Here is a 23,608-nt window from a genome sequence, read left to right on the forward strand (position 1 = left end):
TTTTCTATAGTAAGCTATTTCATGTTATTCATTGATAAAATAGCTTCCTTGGTGTGTGGAATAATTGCTGTAGATGTAACGATATAATCATTACTGTCATGCTGTTTCTGTTTGATGTATGTGACGTTATGTAATTCATCTGAACATATGGACTGTTTTGGGTTTGCCCCATGGCACGCTGACAGAATCCGGTCGGGCTCTGGATAATTAACCAAATATTATTTTTTTTGTTCAGTTTTCATTTCACCGATAACCGGAAGTAGAGGGAGGCGTGACGTCTTTAACGAGACGCTCGCTCGACGCTGGGACTTTCCGGACCGCGTGAACAACGAAACGGTGAGTGTGTCATACGACTAGGATAAGACCTGCGCGGCATTATCTAATGTCTCTAGTGTCTGTGTCACTCAATCCAAACTGTTTAATTTTAATGAGTATCGGCAGCTAAAGTTCAATAGTTATTCGCGTTAGCAAACGCTAGCTGTAGCAAGCTAATGTCCGTTGATGTCATCAATCTGGTTTATGTTGGGCGTTGAATGTCATTCGGCAACTGACTGCTAATTGTATGTTTTAAATGAAGCTTAACCGCTGAAACAAATGTTAAGTCAATCCAATGTCCTCCTAAATTGTCGTAGCTAAGTTAATGTCAGCTAAAGACATTTAACCAGAAACAGGAAGTGTGAATAACCTCACCTAGGAAAGTACCGAGCAAAGCCTGCTGGGAAAAATACGCAGCAGCGTTAAAGTCTGAGGGAAACCCTGACCACGTCATCTTGATTTGGGCTTTTGGAGACTAGACATTTATAACAGAAAGTCTGCCTTAAAAACTTGAGAGCAAACACATATTATATTATATTTTGGTTGCATTATCGGAAATGTAGGATGTAGTGATAAGGATATTATTTTCTTAAGAATCTGTCTCATGTGACTTTATGAAAGTCAAAGGAGTATTCCTCTAAGTCTAATGTATGACAATTCATTAAAGTTATTTGTAAAGCAAAATTGCCAAACAGTTTGTGTTTTTAGCTTCTCTAGATAACGTTACGTATTGCTTGCGTATCAAGCTTTTGAACAGTTGCTCGGACTAAACAACCTTGTTACACATTTTTCCCTATTTTCTGATATTTTACAGAGTATATTGTCAACTGAAAATCATCTAAGATTTATTGATGAAGTAATTGTTGAATCCCTACTTGCTTTGATCATAGCACTGCTAATTGTGAAGATGAACCTTGTTTTATGTCTATAAATTTGTAAAAGATATGCAGACTATGGCTTGAAGTGATTAAAACACAATCCAACGTTTTTCTCTTTGTTTTTTCTTTATTTCTACAGGTCCTGCAATTACTGAACTAAAGAGGAACATCCATAATCCTTACCAAAGAAGGATTACATTTTTCTTATTATTTTTTAAGGATTCGATTATGGCTACTTAGACACCTACAAAGGGGATGTCCGAGACGGGGGGAGGGGTTTGAGAGCACATATCCCTTGGTCTGTGTGTGTGCGTGCTTGATTTATTTAGTTTATAATGTTTGTACAAATAATCACAAACCACATGTTGAAGTTTAAATGGCTGCATTATATATTAGACATGTCTGATCTGAATATTCAATCTAATACAGTGTATACTGATCCTGGTTGATGTGATCGCAGTGTAATATTCTGATAATTGATTTGAGGATGCATTTTAACTCTGCTTTTTAAAATATCCCGTCCTTTTTTACTGCACAGGCTGTGTTTGGTTGGAGGTACTGTACATCCACTGGGACTCTAACTGAAGAAGAAATATTGAGGTTTCAGCAGTTAAATGCTCAGAGGTGGTACTCTCTACTAGGTACAGGTGAAGTAGAGCCTCAGGCTACATGTAGGGGTTTGGATGTTTCAGGATAATTAATGACAAACATATCCAGGGACATGTCATGCAGTTTGTATCCAATACTGTGAGGATGGTGGTCGCTGGACGGGTACTTTCTTTTTTACTATCTCTTCTCTGGTTCGGTAGTTTAGCTCCTCCTCCACTACCCCCCCGAGTCTATTTAACTGTTTTCTGTTGCAGTATGAGTGAGTGTGTATGTGTGAGAAGCTGAGACCTTGGGTTTTCTCAAACCCCTCTCCCTTGGAAGGACATCTCTTTTGCCCCAACATTTCTTAAACTTAAATTTAAAAAAAAATGGAAACTCTTGTTCAACTCAAAACCAACCCGTTTTTGTTGGGTTTGTGTCGCAACGGGCCTCCTCCTGACCTGCAGTATGACAACTCCTCAGGTACTAGTTTCTTTTATTCTTTTTTTCGTTTTTGTGTATGTGCTTAAGGAAATGTGTCAATATGATGTTTTCTTCCACAGAGCTCTTCCGCATTTCCACCTTTGCTCGATTCCCCGCTTCGGGAGTCACGGAGCGCACTTTGGCGAGGGCGGGTTGGGTCTACACCGGCGTGGGTGACCGGGTGCAGTGTTTCCGGTGCAACGTGACGGCGGAGGGCTGGCAGGCCGGAGACTGTCCCACAGAGAAGCACAGACAGCTCTCTTCTTCCTGCTCCTTCATCCAGAGCCTCCCGTCCACAGCCAATCTGCTCTCCTCCTCGCACTCCGCCTTCTCCCCTCTCCGCATTGCCCCAGCCATACCAGTAAGATCTCTGGAATTTCCTTAAAATAAATAAGAGATATGCTTTATAGAAGAAAGCTGCCCCTATGTTGTGGAATAGTTTTGTTTTTGAGGAATCTGAAAGTAGTTTAGAATTCATCCACTCCATCTGACATTTTTTTGCCGAGAGTAGTTTCCTTTTTGCCTTCAATTTTTTGCATCTTTCTTCTTCAAGCTTTCTGGTCCAGGCCCAGCAGCTCCTAACCCGACCGCAAGCCAAGGTGAAGAGCCCGTCGGCTACCTAAATATGGGCTTCTCTGCTCCACTGCCCTCCAGCCCACTCACCTCTCGCGGCGTGGAGGACATGTCGCACCAGAGACCGACATGCCACAACCCCAGCATGCGCAGAGAGCAGGACCGCCTGGACACATTCCACCCCTGGACGATCTCCATCATAACTCCCGCCGAGCTCGCCAAGGCCGGCTTTTACTACCTGGTCCAGGGCGACCGAGTGGCCTGCTTCAGCTGTGGTGGACAGGTACGATCACAGGAGCATGAACCCAGCTGTGGAAGCAAATGGCGAAAGAGATTTTGTTATATCTTCCTTTTAATCTTTGAATTTATGAAATGGTGTTGACAGGTGTTTGTTTGTATTTGCAGTTGAGTAACTGGGAGCCAGGTGACCGAGCCGTATCAGAGCACCAGAGGCATTATCCAAACTGCCGATTTGCGCGCGGCGACAGAGCCGACAACGTGCCGCTGGCTGGAGTGGCGGCGGCGTCGTCTGGAGGAGTAACTTCTCAACTGTCCTCAGGAGCCGCGGCCCTCAGTAACGTGTCGAACCCGGTCATGCAGCAGAGCGACGAGAGGCTGCTCACTTTTGTCAACTGGCCTTCTCGTATCCCCGTCAGGCCCGACCAGCTGGCTAAAGCTGGCTTCTACTATGTTGGTACGGACAATATCAAAGAGACAAGCTTATCAGACCGTACGCTGATGAGAAGCATGTAGCGGCTAGCAGGAGGGGGAATGTTGGACTTGTGTTCATCAGGTGGCCAAAACTCTAAATGAAAGCTAAAGTTTTATGTTATTAATCTTAAAGCTGTCATTTCAAATGTCTTACACGGAAATGACTGATAACTTGCAGAAGAAAGGTTGGAATGAAATAATTTATTCCCCTTCATTGTCACAGTTTTAATACCAGCAAGAGTTTTTTCCCCCCATGTTTTGGGGGGTTTCCACTACAGACAGGTATCTATCAGAATTTGTATTTGTAATTTTTTACTTGAGCTGGAAAGTCCTGAATGAAATCATTTTAGGGACAACTGGTTATAAACATGTTAGTACTAAATATAGCATTCAAATTTGATCAGTTTACTCCAAAAGGTTTCAAACCAAAGAGGAAGTAAAAGATGAGAAACAAACCTTTATTCAGATTGGTTTCAACCAGTCATTTTCATAAGAACAACAAAGTTTTACTCTTTCTACGAAACCCCCTGAACACCGTTCGTCGCACTGAAAGCTCTTTGTTTGCCCACAAGGCCGTAACGACGACGTCAAGTGTTTCTGCTGCGATGGAGGCCTGCGGTGCTGGGAGTCGGGAGATGATCCATGGGTGGAACATGCTAAATGGTTCCCTAGGTAAACACTGCCGTTTAAATGTTTTTATGTTTAACTCTGTTTTGACAAATATTCTGATAGTCTTTTTTTACGTGTGTATTAGATGGTTTTATATGTTTGTGTTCTTGTATCTCTGGTTAATCGCAGGTGTGAATATTTGCTCCAGGAGAAGGGACAAGAGTTTGTTCACCAGATTCAGGCTCGCTTCCCTCGGCTGTTTGAGCAGGTCAGCAGAGAGCAGCATAACAAGTTATTGGTTCATGCTTTTGGCACGGAAAATAATAATAAATGCTTTTTTTTTTGCTTTTTTTTTCTCCCCAAAAGCTTTTACCAAATGGAGACAGCAGCTCCAGAGAGTTTGTGGATCCACCTGGTGAGAAATGTATTTTTGGAAAGTGGATCTCTGGACTCTGTACAGTCAGACGTTTCTCCTGATAGGATAAAAACAAAGTTGGGAAGTCATGTGACCCGGCCTGACGTTTTAAAACACCCTCCTCCTCTTAGTGGTTCACCTCGGGCCAGGAGAGGAGCGATCCGAGGACGCCGTCATGATGAACACCCCCGTGATTAAGTCTGCTTTAGAAATGGGCTTCGAGCGCAATCTCGTCAAGCAAACGGTCCAAAGCAAGATCCTGACCAGCGGAGAGAACTACAGAACAGTCCAGGAACTGGTCCTAGACCTGCTGAGTGCCGAGGACCAGAAAAGGGAGGAGGAGCGAGAGATGGTGGCAGAGGCGATGGCATCAGGTACAGCTGACGGTGAAAGTATGGACGTCTCTGCAATGTGTCCGTGAAAATGAACAACCAAGAATTCCAGTGTTGCGCCATCGGTTGCTCTCTGGCCAGTGAACTTTTGAATTAATGACTTTGTTTTCTCCTTTTTGTTTCAGATGGTTTCACCTTTGTGAAGAGACACCAGGCGCCGTTGATCCAGCGCCTGAAGAGTGTGGAGCCGGTGCTGGAGCATTTGAGAGAGCAAAATGTTTTATGTAAGTTTCTGTATTTTAAGTGTTACCACAGCTTTTAAATGTTTTGTCACCCCACTAGTAGAAAGGACAGTTAATTAGTGACTTTTGATGCATGGTTTAGTTTTTCCACAGCTACGAGATTGAATTATTTCTGATCAGAACTAAACATTTCAAGTGCATAAATTCAGAGTTCATAAAGCTCTTATTGTGAGTAACGGTCCCCTGTGAACCTGCAGCTATCGAGGAGTACGGCGGTCTGAAGGCCCAGACGTCGGCCCAGCAGCAGACCGCCAGGCTCATAGAGCTCGTCCTCACCAAGGGGAACGCTGCAGCAGAGGTCTTTCGCAACTGGATCCAGAAAAACGACGTCCACCTGCTCAGAGATCTCATGGGTACGTCTTTCCCACCGCAACACTTTTATGTTTGTACTCGTCACAGAGAGGAACATGCTCAAACTGCACTCAAAAAACATTTGGTATACTTGCTATGAAGGGGAATTTAGCAAAGCTGAGGCTCTGTGTAACTATCAGCACTTCAAATTATAAGAAGTCTGAAAGCTTAAGAAGTGCAAAGTTCACATTTATTTGACACTATGAATTACTAGTTACGCTACTTTGCAGATTCCGATTTTTAATACAAAATATAAAACAACTAATACACTATAATGTATTATGAAGTAGTATACACCATCTTTACCAGCTGTAACAATAAAGTGATGAACACTGATGCCTTAATAATTACAATCCAATGATACAGACCTACCATGAATATATTATTTTAAATGGGAACAGAGACAGAGAAGAATTTTGCGGGCTGCCACAGTCTAGCTAATCAATGAGGAACACTGACTGTGCACTAAACAAAGCTTGAGCTAACCACATATTGTCTTTCACATTTTCAGCACAATCAAACGAAGCTGCGTCACCAAGCCAAGATCTTTCAGGTATTAAGACAGAACTTACCATCATGCCAGTTTAATTGTTTTAACTGTGAAACATTTTGTCACTTCTATTTTCAATTTAGACTTTTACTGTAGCGATAGACTGTGTATAAGACTAGAAGGAATGAACTAACATGTTTGATTTTCAGGACTAATGAATCTATTTCCTTGCAGACCTCCCCATGGAGGAGCAGCTGCGACGCCTGCAGGAGGAGCGTACCTGCAAGGTGTGTATGGACAAAGAAGTCAACATTGTCTTCATCCCATGTGGACATCTGGTGGTGTGCAAAGAGTGCGCGCCATCGCTGCGAAAGTGCCCAATCTGCAGAGGCCTGGTTAAAGGCACGGTCCGAACCTTCCTCTCATAGCCAGGATCCTGCAGGCCACAACGATGTGATTGAATGTACGCAATATGATGTAGGTTTATATACAGCTGACCGACATAACATGGTACCATAGTGACATAAAAATTACATTTATATTATTACTGCTATTCTATCCATTGATGTTAGTAGTAGTGGTCATATTTCTACTATTGTTGTTGTCATTCCATTATATTCACTTATACTATTATTAGTTCTCTTTTCTGGTTGTCTGTTTCTCTCTCTTTCTTAGGGATATTCATAATTAACCCTTTAACCCTTAACCGACAATGATACTTTCGACCAAGACACACAGATGACAAGCTAAACTAATTGATGCAATGGAGACTATGACAATGCACGCAATGTGACCGCTAACTCTACTGGACGAGCGATCTGCTGGATAGACACTGCAGCTGTCAATGAGGGATTTTACCTGTTTGTGCATCGTTATCTTTGCAGCGTGTTAGGCTATCTTACCGCAGCATCTGTGCATGGTTATCTTTGCAGCTTGTTAGGCTATCTAACCGGAGCTCCGCTGCATGCAGAGTACTAATCTTGTAAATTAACGGTTAATGATTTGTCTGCTATAGGTCAGAAAAAAATCTAAGTTAGCATCCGCTGTGTCTCTCTCTCTCTCTCTCTCTCTCTCTCTCTCTCTCGCTCACTTTCAACCCAACCGGGCGATGAAGATGGATAACTTGTGTTATGATTTATCTGAAGGAGTTGTAAGAATGCAGTTGATTTGAATGTTCAGTACAAGTCTCATTTTAATATCTGATTTGATAATGGAACATTATTTCATCTTTATGATATAAAATTGTATTTGTACAACTGGGTAATTTATCAAAAACCAGTATCGTATTGTTAATTGGTATGTTTTCAGTAAATCTCACAATATGGAAAATGTATGAAAAATCTCATCAATGTTCAATGCAATAAACTGTGTTTAACTCATTACATAAGACATACATTTATACATGCACTTATTTTCTCAACACATGAATTTATTATTTCAAATGGCACAAGAGTGTATTATACAAACATGATTCCTTTGAAAGTCTGGTGGACCAGCTCTGACTGACTCAGGATTGTCAAAACTTTATGAACTTTGCCAACTTTAATATACATATATAATTGTAAGGCATATTCTCACTTTCTGTACAAAAATCCAACGATCAAATTAAAGTGGCTTTTGTTAATTACTTCATACCCTATTGTATTAGTCTGGTTTCCTTTAGTAAGTTAACGTGTACTAGTCTCAGTAACATCCTACATTTTTCACACCAGAAATTGGCGTTAAGCGGTCTAAAGTTAGTTATTTAATTTGTGATCATCAGAACAATTAAACTGTGCTCCATTTAAAACAGTCTGATGTACCTGTAAATTACTGTTTAACAGTACTTGCACATACTCTATTGTGAGGAAGTCGATGAGTACAAGGATTAGTCTGTGGTTGAGTTGCAGCACTTGCTGTGGCTAAACTGTCCAATTCTCAAGTTGCAATATCTGCCAGTGTGGTCCACTCCCTACTCTGTGGGTGAAAATTCTGCCACCTGTGCTCTCCTCTTTCCACAGGTCCTTATCATTTTCTCACTCTTCTGGATGTCTGTTTTAATGGTGAGTCTCCCTCTCACATTAAGCCATAGGATAGCATGTTGAAAAAAGTCATAGTATAGTGCAGTGGTGTCATTAATTTTCACTCTGGGCCACATCAACATTACAGTTGCTCTCAAAGGGCCGTTTGTAACTAAGACTATAAATGCAACTCCTCCCTAACATTGTTAAATAACGTATACTATGACTTCTGACATGTTGACTTTTTTTTGGGACAGCTATATTCTGATGCTCTTTAGTCAAAGTTAACATGTACAGGTCAATTTTCTCAGTCTTAGTAACATCTGGTGATACCCAAGCTTGCACACCAGAAATTGGCAACATGCTTAAAGTAGGTCTACTGTACCTGTTAGTTACTTAACAGTACTTTGATTCTCGTTCAATATATATATTTTTTTTTCCTTAATACCATTTTATAGAATAGCATTGCACCTGTATGTTTAGTGTGGAAGACCAAAAATGATAGGTGTTGTTGGAAAAGTCCAATACATAAATGATCATGGCTACAGTTTAAGGTCTGAATCTGAATGGAAGCACCGATAGGTGCACTTAGTAAACAATATACCCATTGATGGATGAAGATGGAGGTTTTCAGACAATATCAAACACAGCTGACAAATCTTACATGTCCTGAATAATGTTAATTGTAAATAACTGACTCGTAATGGTACAGTATTTATCCATGGGTGAAGACAAGACAAACACAGACACTGAATCAGTTGTAGTTTATACAAATATTTATTCTCCCACAAGTTTGTTCAGCCAGTTTAGATGATGCCAATCTGTAGAGGAAAGTGGACATGAATTACTCTGTTTCATCAACAGAGGGAATACATCTGTATCTGCAGTCTCTGGCATCAGCGGTTCCTTTGAATGCATCATTGACATTCAGACATATAAAAGTTTACATCACTTGCACAGGATTCACAGCTTGAGAAAGCAAATGCAACCATTATGTTGACTTTAACTAGCTTTCAAAGCTCACAACATTTACCCTGTTGAATTATTGACTCACCTTGTTTGCAACATCCAACGCATCGTAATCTGGTGCGAGACGAACGTATGCCTTCTTCTCACCATCAGGCCTGGACAATGAAAGGGGTGAGTTAAATCTATGCTATAAAGTCTACATTAACAATGGACAACAAGACATTTGTGGACCTATGTTGTTGACCACATTTAAAACTAAAATTCAGATCATAAATTATATTAAAAACACCACATGTTCTGTCTGGAAAGGTAATGCCAATATAACACTGATATGGCTTTAATTATGAACAGAATATTACATCGGAGTACACAATAGTGTCATCACCCCAGTCTGGGTTAAGATTTTCTACCTGATGAGTGTGTTGACTTTGGCGACGTCGATGTCGTACAGCTTCTTGACCGCGTGTTTAATCTGGTGTTTGTTTGCCTTGACATCCACGATGAATACAAGTGTGTTGTTGTCCTCAATCTTCTTCATGGCGGACTCTGTTGTCAACGGGAACTTTATGATGGCATAATGATCCAACCTGCAGGGGTGAAAAAACATACATTAGACCAATAAGCCTTAAAATCGACACGTTTATTACATAACATACCCACATGCTCTTTAATATTGTAAAATCATGTACGTTTGTGTTAGGTGCATCAGTTGTTTATAAAGCTCGAATCATACTTATTCATATGCACCAGGTTCAACACCTGCGTTTTTCAGCAGCATGCAGTCACTGTAACTCACTTGTTCCTGCGAGGAGCACTCTTGCGGGGATACTTGGGCTGCCTGCGCAGACGAAGGGTTTTAGGGCGACGGAAGGTGGGAGAAGTCCTGATCTTCTTCTTCCTCTGGCTGTGGACACCCTTGAGCACAGCCTTTTTGGCCTTCAGGGCCTTTGACTTGGCCTCAGTCTTGACCGGGACAGCTTGAAACGAGAAATTATATGTGTTAAACTTTTGTTCAGCCGTTGGTGCTCCTCCAATTTGCTCCTCTGACACATGGCTAGCACTAACGCCAAACACCCCCCAATATGTTACGTTACAGAACCTCTATAATCTACAACTAACGAAACGGCCAACGATTAAGACATTGTCTCTGGTTCTTCCATTTCATCAGCAACTTAAACGGCCGCGGTTAACAATCACGTGTAGCTTACGTTAGTAACACCGCTAGGGCGAGGCTAATGCTAACACCACACAAATAGCTAAGACCCTAACGCATTACATAATAGCTACGGCTACTAAGACATGTTACACAGATTTATTTAGCTATCCGTGCACGTGACAGACTGAAGAAAGAAATGAGGAGAGAGTAATGGCTGTAAATAAACCGCGTTCGTGAGCAGTCAAAGCTAGCACTAGCTTAGCATCACGTTCTAGGATACATGCCGGGGAGAGTCAGTGTTATCTACTTATTTAGACAGTTGCGAGCAATATCCTGAGATTATATACATCATCGTCAGTTTATCCACGCATTTCGGGGACATCTACCGTATTTTAGATGCGATATTAGTGTAAATTATACGAATAATTCATTCAAAATCATAAGATTGACAAACCTTCCTTCTTCACCTTCGGTGCCATGTTGAGGAAAGGAAGGCTAAACGGGGTTTCCTGCAGTATAATGCATGGGCGAGATCTCACATCAAATGTATCGCGATAGTTGAGACGGCTGCACTGAATTCATCCACCTCATAGATTCACTGTAACAGTAGATGGGGCCATGTCAGAGTTTATCAGAAAGTATTGAAGATAGATGAACAAAAAAATATATTTTCTTTGAACTAATAATAGTTTTCAGAAAATGTATGTCTAGAAATGTTTTTGGAAATTGTTTTGAATAGTTATTTCAAGAGCCGTTTGAATAGAACACATTTGGTTATGTTAAATCAGGAAGGCTTTGTTAGCTTATATTTGTTATTTGTTAGTATGGCACTGTAATACTGTAGTTCAACATATGCACACAATGTGTTGCTTTGGGTATGTTGAGCTTTAAACGATATGGGTATAATGAATAGCATTAAATGTAAGGTACCATTTTGAAATAAGAAAAAAGCTAAAGAATAAATATTTTTGTGCTCATATCATTACAGGCATTTTCTAGATGACTGATTTACTGTGGGTATGAAAAACTATCAGTAAGCTGCAGAATCATCAAAGTCAATTCTTAACATATGAAGTAGAATTTATCCTTTCAGTGAATATTAGGCCACATGTCTAGTGGGGTGTGGAGGGTAAAATTATGTAATTGTTGGGTTTTGTTTCCCCATCTGTCTCACAACTGCCTCCAATTACATTTTAATTTTCATGTTGTTCAACAGTCTAACCTGTTAGTTAAATGCAATCATTCATCACTCATTAAAGCCTTCAGATCTATAGAAGAATGCTTGTTGTCTGTCAAGTTGCAGGTGAGCCAATGAACAGTAATGAAAACAAAACATATATAAACTGTTTATTTTATTCTCTGATAATACAAAGCACAAATGTGAAAATTAGCAGTGAATCAAAAAGTCCACGTCCTTCTTCGTATCAGTCTTGTTCTACTCTCCTCTGGGTCTCTTGTGGCTTGTTTTTCTTCCCCTTTCTCCTGGTAGACAGAGTAGAAAAGAAATCGTGTCGTATCAGTAAAGCACAGTGTCGGATAGAAAGTCAGCTGTTGTGGTATAAAACCGATCTAGTTAGAGAATGAGACTTTATGTATATCAGCAACATTTCTTTGGTTCTGGTTTCCAGACTTTTTATAGCACAATCATATATGAAAACATGAGTTTTTGGAAATTACACACCCACACACACCTTACTTTTTTAATTTGGCGCCAGTGGAATTTGATGCAGTCTTCTGAGATGCCTTCTTGTGCGTTTCGCTTCCCCCTTTTTTCTGTATTTTATTTCTTCTCTTCAGCTCCTGTCCGTTTGTCTTCTTTTCTCCTTTCTGCGGCTGCAGTGCTGTTGGAGATCGCTTTTCTCCTTTCTGCTCTCCACCCGCTGCCGGCTTCTCTCCTTTCTGTCCTCTATTTGGCGCTTTGCCTTTTGTCTTCATTAGGAAGCGAGGAGTTGTGCAAATGGTGCTTCTTGTCGGGGGTTTCCTCTCAAGTCTCCGCTTCGCTTTACTAAACACAGACAAATACAGATGGGATATTAACAAAGCGATCACTTTACCAATAAATAAAAGAGTGAGAACGTCTGATAAGTTATTGTGGAACTTCAGTATCGTCGTCCGTGTCCTTTACCTGTGTGTTTTCTTGAAGCCAATCATGTAGTCGGGCACAGGACAGCCAGCTTGTTTCATTACATTAGCGATGCTGTTAGAAAGAGATGCAAAGAGAAACATATTCAGAGAAACACTTGCTGTTTTTTTTTGCTTCTTTGCTGTTTATGTCCTGCACATGTACTCTCCTGGGGGCTGGATGTGCATATTGTTTTGCTTCCAGCCACTTGGCAAACATCGTCCTAATTACCACCAAACCTAACATCTGATGACCCGCCTGCCTCACCTAAAATATCTTGTGTTATGACCAGATTCTAATTTTCAGATTCAAACACACAAACTGCACATGTTTATCTGCTCAGTTTGCACTTTTGATATCCACGTACCTGCGCAGCAGGGGCTTGTCATTTTCTGTGAAGAAGGTGAGGGCCTTCCCCTGATGTCCAGCTCTACCAGTCCGACCTGAGGAGCAGCACATTGAATGATAAATGAGGGAACTGATGAGCAGACAGGAAGAGAAAGAGGAGGAACACAATATATGTTGATCTTATTGTGAAATGATTGACTATACATAGAAGCTAACCAATTCGGTGGATGTACTCCACGGAGCTGGTGGGGAAGTCGTAGTTCAGCACGAGATTGACTCCTTTGAAGTCGATTCCTCTGGCGAGCAGAGCCGTGCAGATCAACACCCAGATTTTACCAGACCTGAAACTGTTCACTACGTTGTCCCTCTGAAACACAGAAGCAACAGGAGGAGGGTAAACACAGTTGCACGTCAGTGAGGACCCATAATACGGCACGTCACGTGTCCGTGCGTACCTGCTGCTGTGTGCGGTCTGCGTGGATCACGTCCACATTGATGCCTTCGTATACCAACTCGTGGAAAAGCTCCCGTGCTCTGTCTATAGACTGCACAAACACCAGCATGGGAGGCAGGAAACCCTGAAAATAGCAAGGAGGACAATCTAAGTTTGTATAGAAATAGAAAATACTTCAACAAACATATTTTTCATACTTTTTTGATGATTTCCCTCATGGCCACCAGTTTGCCGCTCTCCGTCCCGACAAACAGCAGCTTCTGTTCCACCGTCTCAACCGCCGCATTTCTGAGAAGACGATGAATTCACTTTTATTACGCGAGAATGAGATTAAATAAATCCATCCAATTAAGGACGTCGACGTGTAGACAATCACCTGTGTCCAATGTTGACCGACACCAGGTTGTCGAGGTTCAGGCGGCACCACTGCTGTACGTCGGTCGTGCAGGTGGCGCTGAAGAACGCCCGGCGCACCTTTGACCCAGAACAGGCCAGAAAAACTGCGGCGAGCTGCTCCCTGAAGCCGGTCTTACCGCCTTCAAACAGCTTATCGGACTCATCGACAACCAGCCACTCCACACTGATCACCAACAAAAGACAACAATCAAGCTCACATTTTTCCCCCCTATGATTCGTTAGTGTGGCATGTTAAAGTGACTGTATTTGACAGTATACAGCGGAGACAGAGAGGGATATGATATGAGACTAACGCTCCCCAGCTGGAATGTGTCCACCTTAACAGACCGAGGGATAGTTAAGAGGAAGCAAATGCGTTTTTGATGGTCAACTGCAGAGAGCAGAATATTCCGTGTTACCTGCTGAGGTCGAGAGCTGGAGGATCCTGCTTGAGAAGGAAGACGAGTCTGTTTGGAGTGCTGACGAGGATATCTGCACAAAAATGTACGGGGTAGATAGTGACGTAAAGGCAAGTCATGTTTCAGATTTGAATTCTTCTGTGATAACGTTTTCCATTTCTCACCGTATTTCTTGTTTGACTGTGGTCCATACTTCTTGGCTGCCAGAGAGGCTTTGTCCATGATGTGAACTCTAAATCCTGTTCCCTCGGACAGGCGGACCAGCTCTCTGTAGGTCTAAACACAACAAAACGAACGTTAAAAATGCATTCAAATGTGTGTGATCGTTGAACAGAAAGTACGTGAAACTCCCGCTGATTAAAAGCTGGAAGCTAGTGTCTTCACATCTCCGTCCTCGATATCAAAAAACATGCCGTACATCATGAATTGGACAGCTTGATAATGGAAAGTAAAACGGAAGGTAATAGGTGTTGTGTACCTGGTTGGCCAGTTCTCTGGTCGGGGAGATGACCACAGCTCTGAAGCCCAGGTTGGCCGGCTGCTGCAGTTGGGCGAGCAGCGGGAGACAGAAAGCCAAAGTCTTCCCTGATCCTGTGGGAGCGCAGGCCAGGAGCTCCCGACCCTGACCGAGAAACCAGACACACGCAAATCCTCACATAACCACCATTACATTACATATCAACCACTGACTGTGTGTGTGTCTGCACTCACATGCATCATGAGCGGTATCGCCTGCATCTGTACTGGCGTCGGGGAGTTCAGCCCGGCGTCTTTGAGGTTCTGAATGACACGTGGGTTGAGACGATACTCGGACTGGAGGTCCTCAAACGTGCTCACGGGGTCAGGCACGTCGCAGCCGTGCACGTTGATGCGGTGTTGAGAGCGAATACGATTGACCTTAAATCCAAATATAGAAAAGGACATTACACAGGATAGAGGACTAAGTCAGAATCATATAAAGTCTGTTTCTCCTTTTCTTGTGCTCTGTGTTGTGAATACCTTTTCCTGATGAAGATGCTTCAGCCTCTTCAGCGAGGATTTCTCCTTCCCATCACTCGGCAGGTTTTGGATCTTTCTGTCTAATGAGGTCCAGGTGATGCCGCTTCCCCTTGCGGCTTCCACCTGGTTGCTTTTCGTCCTTTTCTTTTCTGTGCTCACGTCCTTCTCATCATCCCCTTGCTTCCTTTTGCCCCCTGCTCCAGAATCTCCACTTTCACTTCCCTCCTCGTACTCTTCATCATCATCCTCCTTCTCCTCATCAGCAGCACCATCACCATCCAGTCCTGCAGAACTGCTCTGGGATCTACTGGTTAGTCCTGTGCCAAAGTAATCGATCGCAGAAAAAGCATTTGAGGACGCTTCCCCTACGTGAGATCTGGCGACCTGTAAAAATAAAACAAGTCCAGTCACCATCAGTTTATAGTACACTTGTGTGAGATATTGTCCCTCCAGTCATTTAATTTAATTGCTCATATAAAACACACAGCCTACGAAACATCCGAAAAACGAGCAGCGCGGCACACTTAACGCTACGACTCGGGACTTGCGAAAATACATGAAAACCGTGACACGTGCCGTTATCGGTCGCTGTTTTTATTCCGGTATACCATCAGCTACACGTGCTCAGCTTACCTTAAACCGAGCAGCGTCATGACCAAACCTCTTCAGGTCAAATTTAGCTCCAGCTCCGAGTTTCCGAAACAACTCGAAGGCGTCCATTCCTGCAGCAGCGTGGTCTGTCCGCATCCAGGCATCACGAGTCAACATCCGGATCATCCACCGGCAGCGCATCACGATCTGCTCTGAACACCAGCGCCCCCTGCTGGCTGCGTTTCACACTCCCAGTGAGAACAATGTCATACTAGTAACTTATAGAACTTGACCTCATTACACATGACACAGAATCACACCACCAGCCAAAATATTCAAGTGTATATGCAACTGAAAATATGAATTGTTGTGGTGTATGATCATGTTTGACATCTCGACATTAGTTTATCACCCGTCTCTTTCCCTTCATTGTCACCTTCAATCATCTTTTCAGTCACTGCCGGGCTCTTGTGTTTTTATCTTTGGGAATTTAGGGGTAAATATAACAGCTCCTGCTAACAAATACAAGTTTCCATCTAAATCAGAAATACAATAATGCTAATAAACCGTGGTAAGAGTTTAAATGTAATTATATTGTGTAGATAACCTAGACCTGTGAATTCACCTAAACTATCAATGCTTTAGATTAGATTAGAAAACTTTATTAATCCCCAGTGGGGAAACTCATTTGTCACCCAAAAACTCATACAGACGACAGTCCACAATACACAACACAGTCCACAACAGACAAAAACACATTACAACGGATAAATAACACCAGACAATGCCATATAAAACATGATTGAAGGCATTTAAAAGACATAAAAACACAGACGCACAGGTAACAGAGTCGCACAGGTGACAGAGTCACCAGCAAAGGGGGCGGCGCATCACTTAACCTTCTGAAAGTAGCGTTTTCACTGTTTTTCTTTTTTTAATTCATTGAGTATTTTTCCCATCAAAGCAACCATGACTTATTAATATACCTCAGATCAGAGAACTGCATCTTATTTTGTTATAGTGAGAGCAATTGTCATCTGTATGGGCACACATTCTTACTTTCACTGCACTGAAGTCCAGTTTATTAGTCCAGTCATCACATTAGACAATGTAGTGTACTTCTGTATGATTATTTATTATTAATCATGGTTGTTTGCCCGATATCATACAATAGAATGTTATTGGAATTGATATAAAACTATATTGAGATTTTGTCATATCTCAAAATATATTTCAATATGGCAGATAAATGACAAATAAAACAATCAACTGTTCCAATGTTACGCACTAAAATCGGACAAAAGTCTCCTCACATGAAAACAATGAATATTTTTCTCATCTTAATTAACTTGGACAACACAATTCTGTTAAACAATTACATGTGTTCATAAGAATGTGATTCCACTGAAAGTCCATGATTTATACTCATATTTGATCTCATTACATAATTTTAACGACATGTCTTCGTATATCAGATGTTAATCCATCGTAGAGTGCAGGTGCAATACGATAAATAACAGGATATAAAAAGGAAAAGCTAAATTATAATCTTGTATCTTGAAATGCACTTAAGAAGATCTCATTAAGACGTTAGTTTGTGGTCGGGTGTTTCTCCTCTGAGAGAGCAGTCTTAGTGGTCTCAGCTTCACAGGTCTGTAGCAAATCCTCCAAGAAATGAACCACCATCTCTCTACTTCCCTCCTCCTCTCCTCGTCCGTCCCCTTCAGCCTCCAGCTCCTTCAGTCTGATCAGGGTCTGCTGCAGACCTCCTATTCTCTGTTGAAGGGTAAAACTCTCCCCCCCTGCCTCCTCTCCTCCTCCTCCCCCCTCCTCCGCTCTAAGATAGTTGATCAAATGCTCCTTGATGCCCCTCCCCTCCTCCCCGGCCAGCGATGCCCCGAGCGAGGGCATGTCCTGCGACTGGCTGACGGCGAGCAGGTGTAGGAGAGCTTGAGAGAGCGTGTGCCGCAGACTGGCACTGTAGCGGTACTCGAAGAAGTCGTTTGTGTCTTCGCTGTTCTCGAGCGCCTTAGCGAGGGAACGCCACACACAGCCGAACCGCTCGGAGTCCCCGTAGCTGCCGCGGGTGGTCGGAATTGCCAGAGCAGCAGCGGACTTGATCCGCACCTTGAAGTTCTTACAGGAACTGACAACATGGCAGAGGGAGGCGAACGCGTCACAAGACCACGGGGCTGAGTCTGAGAGGAAGAAGGAATCAGAAAACTATGACATCATGTAATTTTAATCAATCACTGTTGGGCACATTTTCCACCCTTAAAAAAAAATCATCCTGTGAAGGACACATAAACTGGGATTCTACCGTTTGGCCACAGAGCCAGGTCGACCTGTTCATACCAAATGACGAGAACACTTACCGAGCGGCAGGGCCGGGTTTCTGAAGGCATTTCCCAGGGCGTAGCAGGCATTCCATCGGACCTTCATAGTGGCCTCTGATTGGATGGTTTTAACCAGAGCAAGGACCGCATCCTCCAGCGGGCGTTGGAACGCAGACCGGGTCAGCTGACTCTCACGCAGGAAATGAAGCAGATTCCCAAGCGCTCGCACTGCGTTCGCCTTGACCTGAGGAAGCAAGGTGAGAGCCAATCAAAAAAAGAAACCGAGAAAATCAGTCATACTAATAAAGTTCATTCATTTCATTTTGGAACTACTTCATCACTATCTTCTTCTTGGCGGAACTAAATGTGGCAAGACTTAACAAATGAGTGTTCGTGCCTCGCTTTGTGTTTAAGAGAGTTCTCACCCTGTCTTTGTCGGCTGATGCTCGGGTGGCTGCCTGCAACATCTTGAGAAGCAGCATGTCCGATAACTCTTCTTGGAAATCCACACCTACACTCTCCCTAAAGAAGAGACAGGAGAGAAACTGATTACAAAAAAAACAGAATATATACATTGAAAACTATAATCTATTGTAACTGGTTTAACCCAAATCAGTTAAAATGTTTTTCAAAACCTTCGATATCTGATTACATTAATCTACCGTCGATAAGATGGATTCCAAAGCATTTGTGTTCACGTTTCCTTACATATTAACAACAAGTGTGTCCGTGAGGTTGCCTAAGGACCAGGCAGCCTTGGCACGGACGTTTGGAGACCGATCGTCGAGGGCAGAGAGGATAGTGTTGGCTGTATCCGCCACGAACATCACATCCTGAAAAAGAGAAAATGACGACCCGTTGAACAGATCCTTGAGGGTCAGAGACGTGTTCCGTGGTGCTCAGTACGCTCACAGTCCGTACCTCTCTCAGACACGGGAACAGGATGTAGACTCCCAGAGCCCTGACGGCTGCGGTCTTCACCAGATAGTTCTCGCTGTAGGTCAGCCCCAGTAGCACCGTGATGCACATCAGCTGGGTCTTATCCTGAAAAGAAAAAAAAAAACACACAACACCAAACATCATCAACCTACGGAATCCGTGAAGCTCGGTAGCAGCGGAGTAGAAACAATCCGAGAGGAACTCACCGGCAGCTGTGAGAAGGCCTGAGGCAGAATGGAGGAGAGCGCGTCGCAGGCGCTCGTCTGCAGTGTGGGATGTTGTTCGCTCTGCAGCGCTCCGTTCAGCGGGCCGCTCAAAACGTCCGACCAAAACAGCACCACCTGTTATCACGCAGTTATATTAACCAACAATTTGGGGGATTTAGTGAAACAGGACATAAAATATCGTTTTCAGAAAACAAACAATGGAAACAAACAGTAATAGGACAGAATGAACAATCTTTCAAGACAGTTGTACCCCGATACAGTACATAATATGTACTGTGTCGGGGTACATATACACTATATATGCAGTATAAAGAGAGTTTGTACTGACTTGGCTCATGGGGACCCTCGAGCTCTCAGACACGTTGTTCTCTGCTCTGTACTGCTGGATTATTCCGGTCCCCAACTCCTCTAACAACTGCATGAAAGACGCCGACGGCATAGGTATCAGGGCACAGATCTCATTCTGTCTCAACTTGTCATTTTACATAAATTTTCTAAATTCACGAGTACACCATCTGTATTGCTGACTCTTGAACATAGGAGCAGATAAGAGGAATGTGTTACCTTTGCCCCGTGCAGTTGTATGGAAGGGTCTGTCTCGCCAAGGCAGCGAGCGCTCACCTGCCCAATCTCACACAGACATGCTTGTGCTGGAGAGAAGTAGCCACGCACCAGGTGGAACATGACCTGAAACACACACATATTAAAAAAACACCCTCAGATATTAGAAATGTCTGTTTTGCTCCTCTCTGTCTCCCATTATCTCTTACCTGTAGAGCTTCTAGTCGGACAGGGGAGGGCTCTAAAGCAGCACCTCCTCCTGCTCCCGCTCCCTCGCCGTCCGATTGGTCCTCTCGAGGCTGAGTCACCAGCGACACGCACAGCTGCAGCAGCCATGGCGGGGCGCTGTCCACCTCCTCCGGCGTGCGAGGAACTTGAGGGGAGTGTGTCCGCGAGCTGCGCAGGGAGGGTTTGACTGGCGTGGGGGGCGTAGACACTCCGTCTCTTTGTCTCCAGCTGAGACCAGAGTCCTGTGGCGTGAAGGTGCCAGTTCTGCTGCTGCTGCTGCTGCTGCTGCTCTCTGGCTGCCGGAGGAGGAGCTGGACCTCAGGGAGAGGAGCCTGAGTTGTCACCAGAGCCCCATAAAGCGTCAGGACTGACACACGGACATTTACGTCTAAAGACAGAGAGCAGTTCTATTAAAAGAAGCCTGTGTTGCTAAGCGGGTCTGTTAAAGGAGACATGTTATATATTATCTCGAGGTTCAGACGTGTTTTTAAAACTGCGAAATGGTTGATATATTGTATTTCTCCGTGGATTGAGCGTTTTCAGACTTTCACAGTATTTGTATTGCACTTTGACCTGATTTATAACAATAAAAAAAAATAAAAAAATCTCACTTTTTACAATACGGGACCTTTAAACCCTTGTGTGTAGTTTATCCGAGTGCACTGATGAAATACAGACCTCTGTGGCGCACATAGGGACGCATCTGCTTCCAGAGCTGGCTGAGCAGACCAGGTCTGAGCCGGTGGTAGGGAGCGTTCGCCACCAGGTAGGCCAGACACTAAAAGACAGGACAGGTGGAGATAAGTTGGGAGAACCAGTCCCATCTTTGGTCCAATCCCAGTGCTTCCAGATACCCCCACCTACATGTGTGCAAGTTGTCAAAACACATGTTACAATAAAGCTTGACCTTTCACACAGCACGTTGTCGTACCTTTATGACCTGTGTGAGCGTCTGGGGGGAAGTCTCGGCCAGCAGAGCCAGCGTGAGAGCGCGGTGCAGTTCTCTGATGGCGGTCGCCAGCAAGAAGGAGAAAGGGGTGTAAGATTTACGAGGGGACGCCGTGTCTTCGGCCACAGCCAGGAACTGACGGGAGCCGTCCAGAATAGCCGACAGCACCTGAAGCGCACACGCACGCACCTGGAGGGAGAGGAAAGAGACGGACGCTACAGCCACACACGTCAGGGAGAATAGTAACACGTTCGACGGTGAGTTGTACCTTTGGAGAGGGGTCCTTTAGTATAATTGTGATAAGAGTGAGAGGCGGCGGCCCCCCAATAGGAGAGTCGGGGATGAAGGAGGACCAGTACCCATACAGAGTCCTCTTCTCGACGCCTTTCACCACCGCTAGCAGACAGTGCAGAGCTCCCTGATGTATGCGACCGTTGTAAAGCCTGAAAGAGAAAGATACTGCAGTAGGACTTGTCACCTAAAAAGAGACATGGATGGACATGAGAAGCGGCTTTCTGTACCTTAATTTGCTCTGTGCACTGCCTTCTGGGTCGGAAAACTCGGAGTCAGAACTGGCTCTTTTCCAGGACGGGTAGAGAGACGGGCCAGATGTTTTGGACAAGGGCTCTCCCTCACCTCGGCCTGCCTCTCTTCCCCCTCCTTTCTGAAGTGCAGGCACTGTCTCGCGGTTCTCTTCCTCTCCGTCGTCCACTCTGCTCTCCTCAGAGCTCGTCTTCTTCCCCTTCCCTTTGGATTTCCTCTTTTTATTCTGGGAGGAGAGACGTTTAGAACATTTCCACCAAAAATCACTCATTTTGAAGCGGCCCTTACTAAAAAACCTTGACCAGAATAAATGAAGGCTCGTCTTACCGCCGAGGTTTTGCCCGACACGGCGGCATCTTTTTGTGGTTCTGGGGATTTTGGTGGTTCGGCGGGTTTCGGGGCAGAGAGAGCCTCGTACTGAGGAAGAGGTGTCGGGTAGAGCACGGTTGGCCACTCGACACTCACACCCGGAGTTCCCTGGAACATGAGCCTCTGCAAAAAACATGTACAGGTATAGTAAGTATAATAATTGGTATTTGAGCAGGAAAAGGGACAACAAATGAAAAGGGGATTTTGCACCTTAAGTGCGGCCAGCACAGACCCAAGCTCCTCTCCGACAAACTTCCACTTCCCACCTGAGAGACAACACTGGAGTCCCTTCAGTGCTGCCTGGATCACCTGCACCGAGGACATAAGGGCAGGCATGGGTCAACTATCATTATGTATACCCCCCCACCCCCTACATTGAAATTTTCAAAACAAATAATCCGTACCATGCAGTAGAAGAGCTCATCCGTGTTGGGAGGTTTGGAGGACTGCAGTGTTTTCAGGAAGACTCTAAAAGAGACACTTCTGTATTGATCATCCAACGGTGCCTGACCAGGGATCCTGGAGAGAAACAATGACACTTACTCACAGAAACAAACACACACTGGCTCAATGTATAAGCTCACTAAAGGTAAATGCCTACCGGAGACAGATGTTGGCCATACAGGTGAGAGCAACGCGGCGTAACTCCATACTCGGCTGCGATGGAGAACTATACAACAAGAGGACACCATCTTCGCCCAGCAGGTCACGGAGGTGCTATGAAGGAGGAAGAAAATCTTAATGGAAATATTCAGCAGTTATGTTGTCATACACTACAATACAATGGTCCTACCTGATGGCACTGAGGTCCATTCCCGTACACTATAGTGGAGAGAGCCAGGAGGACATCCGAGTGTGTCCACGTGCTGCACACTTTCAGTGCACTGGTGGTGTAGTTTAATAATACATCCAATGTCCGCTCGTCCATTATTACCTGAAGAAACAGCGAGTGATTGCATACTTGGTCAGCCCATGAATATATGTGCACAGTACTGTTACTGTTACAGGTTAGTTGTTACCTTTAGCTGGTTGAGTAGATGATGTACTAGCTGGCACAGTTTGATGACTAGATGCTCTTGACTCAGTGGCACAAGACCGCTGATGTGTTTCAGCAGACTGCACACGTCCTGGAAATGGAAAATGTAAGGAGGCTCAGCACAAACCAAGAATGTCACTGCACCAAAACAAACAATCCTGAATACCACGGCACGTGCACTTATTTGAAGAAACTTTTCCTGAACATTTAAACACAGCATCTAGGTACTAAAACTGCACTTTGTTTTTTGCTGGGGTGTCGACATTACTAGACCACAGACCGTGCGTTACCTCCGGTCGGATGTTGATGTTGGGCTCGAAGGTTTTGTTGTAGTTTTCGGACAGGAGCTGGTCGAGGAACAGGTTGAGCTCCTCTCTCAGCTGGCTCGAGTCTGCTCGCAGGGCTCTGAGCTTCGCGGCGCAGCGGGTGAACTGCTTCTCGACGTCCGACGGTGAGGCGAGCCGCCAACCGTCCGTCCCGAGCGGGGTGAACGGGGCGGCCTCCGCGGACAGAAGCACCGCAGGAAAGACAGGAGCATCACTGCGGCTCATGAAGACCGGAGATAACGGCCCAGTTTGAGCCGCCATGTTTTTTTGACCACGGAAGTGTTTCACAAAAGTGTTTGCTTCTTTTAAGCGCGACATCCAAGTGTGAGGCTCAGTACTGCCCCCACAGTACATATACAGGAGAGTAACATTTAAAGTAATTTACCATTGCGAGACAAAGCCCTGCATTCAATCGATATTTCAAATTAAGTTGCAAAATGCTCACAATAACCCCTTTTACATAATTAGGTAATATTCCAAGCTTGTTTTTTTTGGACCGTTTAACAGCACATAGGAAATTGGCATTAGTCCACGTTGACTCCTTTGTATTCAATTAGGTTGTTTAACCTTCATCTTTTGGATGAAGCTTGGAA

At 44.0% G+C, this 23,608-nt stretch overlaps 4 protein-coding genes across 6 annotated transcripts; 1 reads left to right on the forward strand and 3 right to left on the reverse strand.

The window, feature by feature from the left end:
• Positions 1–275: 275 nt before the first annotated feature.
• Positions 276–8,140, forward strand: birc2 (baculoviral IAP repeat containing 2). Of its 2 annotated transcripts, none has more exons than XM_079283154.1 (13): positions 276–336; positions 1,333–2,264; positions 2,345–2,625; positions 2,818–3,120; positions 3,243–3,531; positions 4,121–4,220; positions 4,347–4,425; positions 4,524–4,572; positions 4,704–4,964; positions 5,090–5,188; positions 5,404–5,559; positions 6,069–6,110; positions 6,282–8,140. In XM_079283154.1, exons 2-13 carry the CDS (start codon positions 2,171–2,173, stop codon positions 6,473–6,475), a joined length of 1,947 nt encoding a protein of 648 aa, XP_079139280.1. In that variant the 5' UTR covers positions 276–336; positions 1,333–2,170; the 3' UTR covers positions 6,476–8,140. The 2 variants fall into 2 exon arrangements, with proteins under 2 accessions (XP_079139280.1, XP_079139281.1); XM_079283155.1 differs by having other exon boundaries at positions 4,704–4,946; positions 6,282–8,138.
• A 665-nt stretch (positions 8,141–8,805) lies between these two features.
• rpl23a (ribosomal protein L23a) lies at positions 8,806–10,687 on the reverse strand. The gene is made up of 5 exons (XM_079282980.1): positions 10,627–10,687; positions 9,813–9,993; positions 9,427–9,603; positions 9,102–9,171; positions 8,806–8,868 (listed from the first exon to the last, which is right to left on the reverse strand). Exons 1-5 carry the CDS (start codon positions 10,649–10,651, stop codon positions 8,854–8,856), a joined length of 468 nt encoding a protein of 155 aa, XP_079139106.1. The 5' UTR covers positions 10,652–10,687; the 3' UTR covers positions 8,806–8,853.
• Positions 10,688–11,504: 817 nt separating this feature from the next.
• On the reverse strand, positions 11,505–15,687 carry ddx52 (DEAD (Asp-Glu-Ala-Asp) box polypeptide 52; the record flags this gene model as incomplete). Of its 2 annotated transcripts, none has more annotated exons than XM_079284213.1 (14): positions 11,505–11,654; positions 11,869–12,177; positions 12,298–12,369; positions 12,662–12,737; positions 12,859–13,009; positions 13,098–13,220; positions 13,294–13,384; positions 13,473–13,676; positions 13,912–13,984; positions 14,076–14,187; positions 14,390–14,533; positions 14,623–14,808; positions 14,911–15,294; positions 15,544–15,687. In XM_079284213.1, the coding sequence occupies 14 exons, from the start codon at positions 15,685–15,687 to the stop codon at positions 11,597–11,599; spliced, it is 2,127 nt and encodes a 708-aa protein (XP_079140339.1). In that variant the 3' UTR covers positions 11,505–11,596. The 2 variants fall into 2 exon arrangements, with proteins under 2 accessions (XP_079140339.1, XP_079140340.1); XM_079284214.1 differs by having other exon boundaries at positions 11,864–12,177.
• A 507-nt stretch (positions 15,688–16,194) lies between these two features.
• Positions 16,195–23,276, reverse strand: heatr6 (HEAT repeat containing 6; the record flags this gene model as incomplete). Its single annotated transcript, XM_079282948.1, has 20 exons — positions 16,195–17,699; positions 17,877–18,081; positions 18,263–18,359; positions 18,546–18,670; positions 18,759–18,881; positions 18,983–19,117; positions 19,332–19,418; positions 19,568–19,690; positions 19,774–20,180; positions 20,471–20,570; positions 20,724–20,930; positions 21,010–21,184; positions 21,263–21,510; positions 21,612–21,776; positions 21,864–21,962; positions 22,058–22,172; positions 22,255–22,370; positions 22,447–22,587; positions 22,673–22,780; positions 22,980–23,276. The coding sequence occupies 20 exons, from the start codon at positions 23,274–23,276 to the stop codon at positions 17,092–17,094; spliced, it is 3,681 nt and encodes a 1,226-aa protein (XP_079139074.1). The 3' UTR covers positions 16,195–17,091.
• Between the last annotated feature and the right edge of the window lie 332 nt (positions 23,277–23,608).

Source organism: Melanostigma gelatinosum (genome assembly GCF_949748355.1).
Source record: "Melanostigma gelatinosum genome assembly, chromosome: 14".
NCBI lineage: Eukaryota > Metazoa > Chordata > Actinopteri > Perciformes > Zoarcidae > Melanostigma > Melanostigma gelatinosum.

Coding starts and splice junctions, on each gene's coding strand:
- birc2 (XM_079283154.1), top strand. CDS start 2,171: ATGGAAACTCTTGTTCAACTCAAAACCAACCCGTTTTTGTTGGGTTTG. Junction 4,426..4,523: donor TCCCTCGGCTGTTTGAGCAG/GTCAGCAGAGAG, acceptor TCTCCCCAAAAG/CTTTTACCAAATGGAGACAG. Junction 6,111..6,281: donor ACCAAGCCAAGATCTTTCAG/GTATTAAGACAG, acceptor ATTTCCTTGCAG/ACCTCCCCATGGAGGAGCAG.
- rpl23a (XM_079282980.1), bottom strand. CDS start 10,651: ATGGCACCGAAGGTGAAGAAGGAAG. Junction 9,994..10,626: donor ACCGAAGGTGAAGAAGGAAG/GTTTGTCAATCT, acceptor TCTCGTTTCAAG/CTGTCCCGGTCAAGACTGAG. Junction 9,172..9,426: donor AAAGTCAACACACTCATCAG/GTAGAAAATCTT, acceptor TTCATTGTCCAG/GCCTGATGGTGAGAAGAAGG.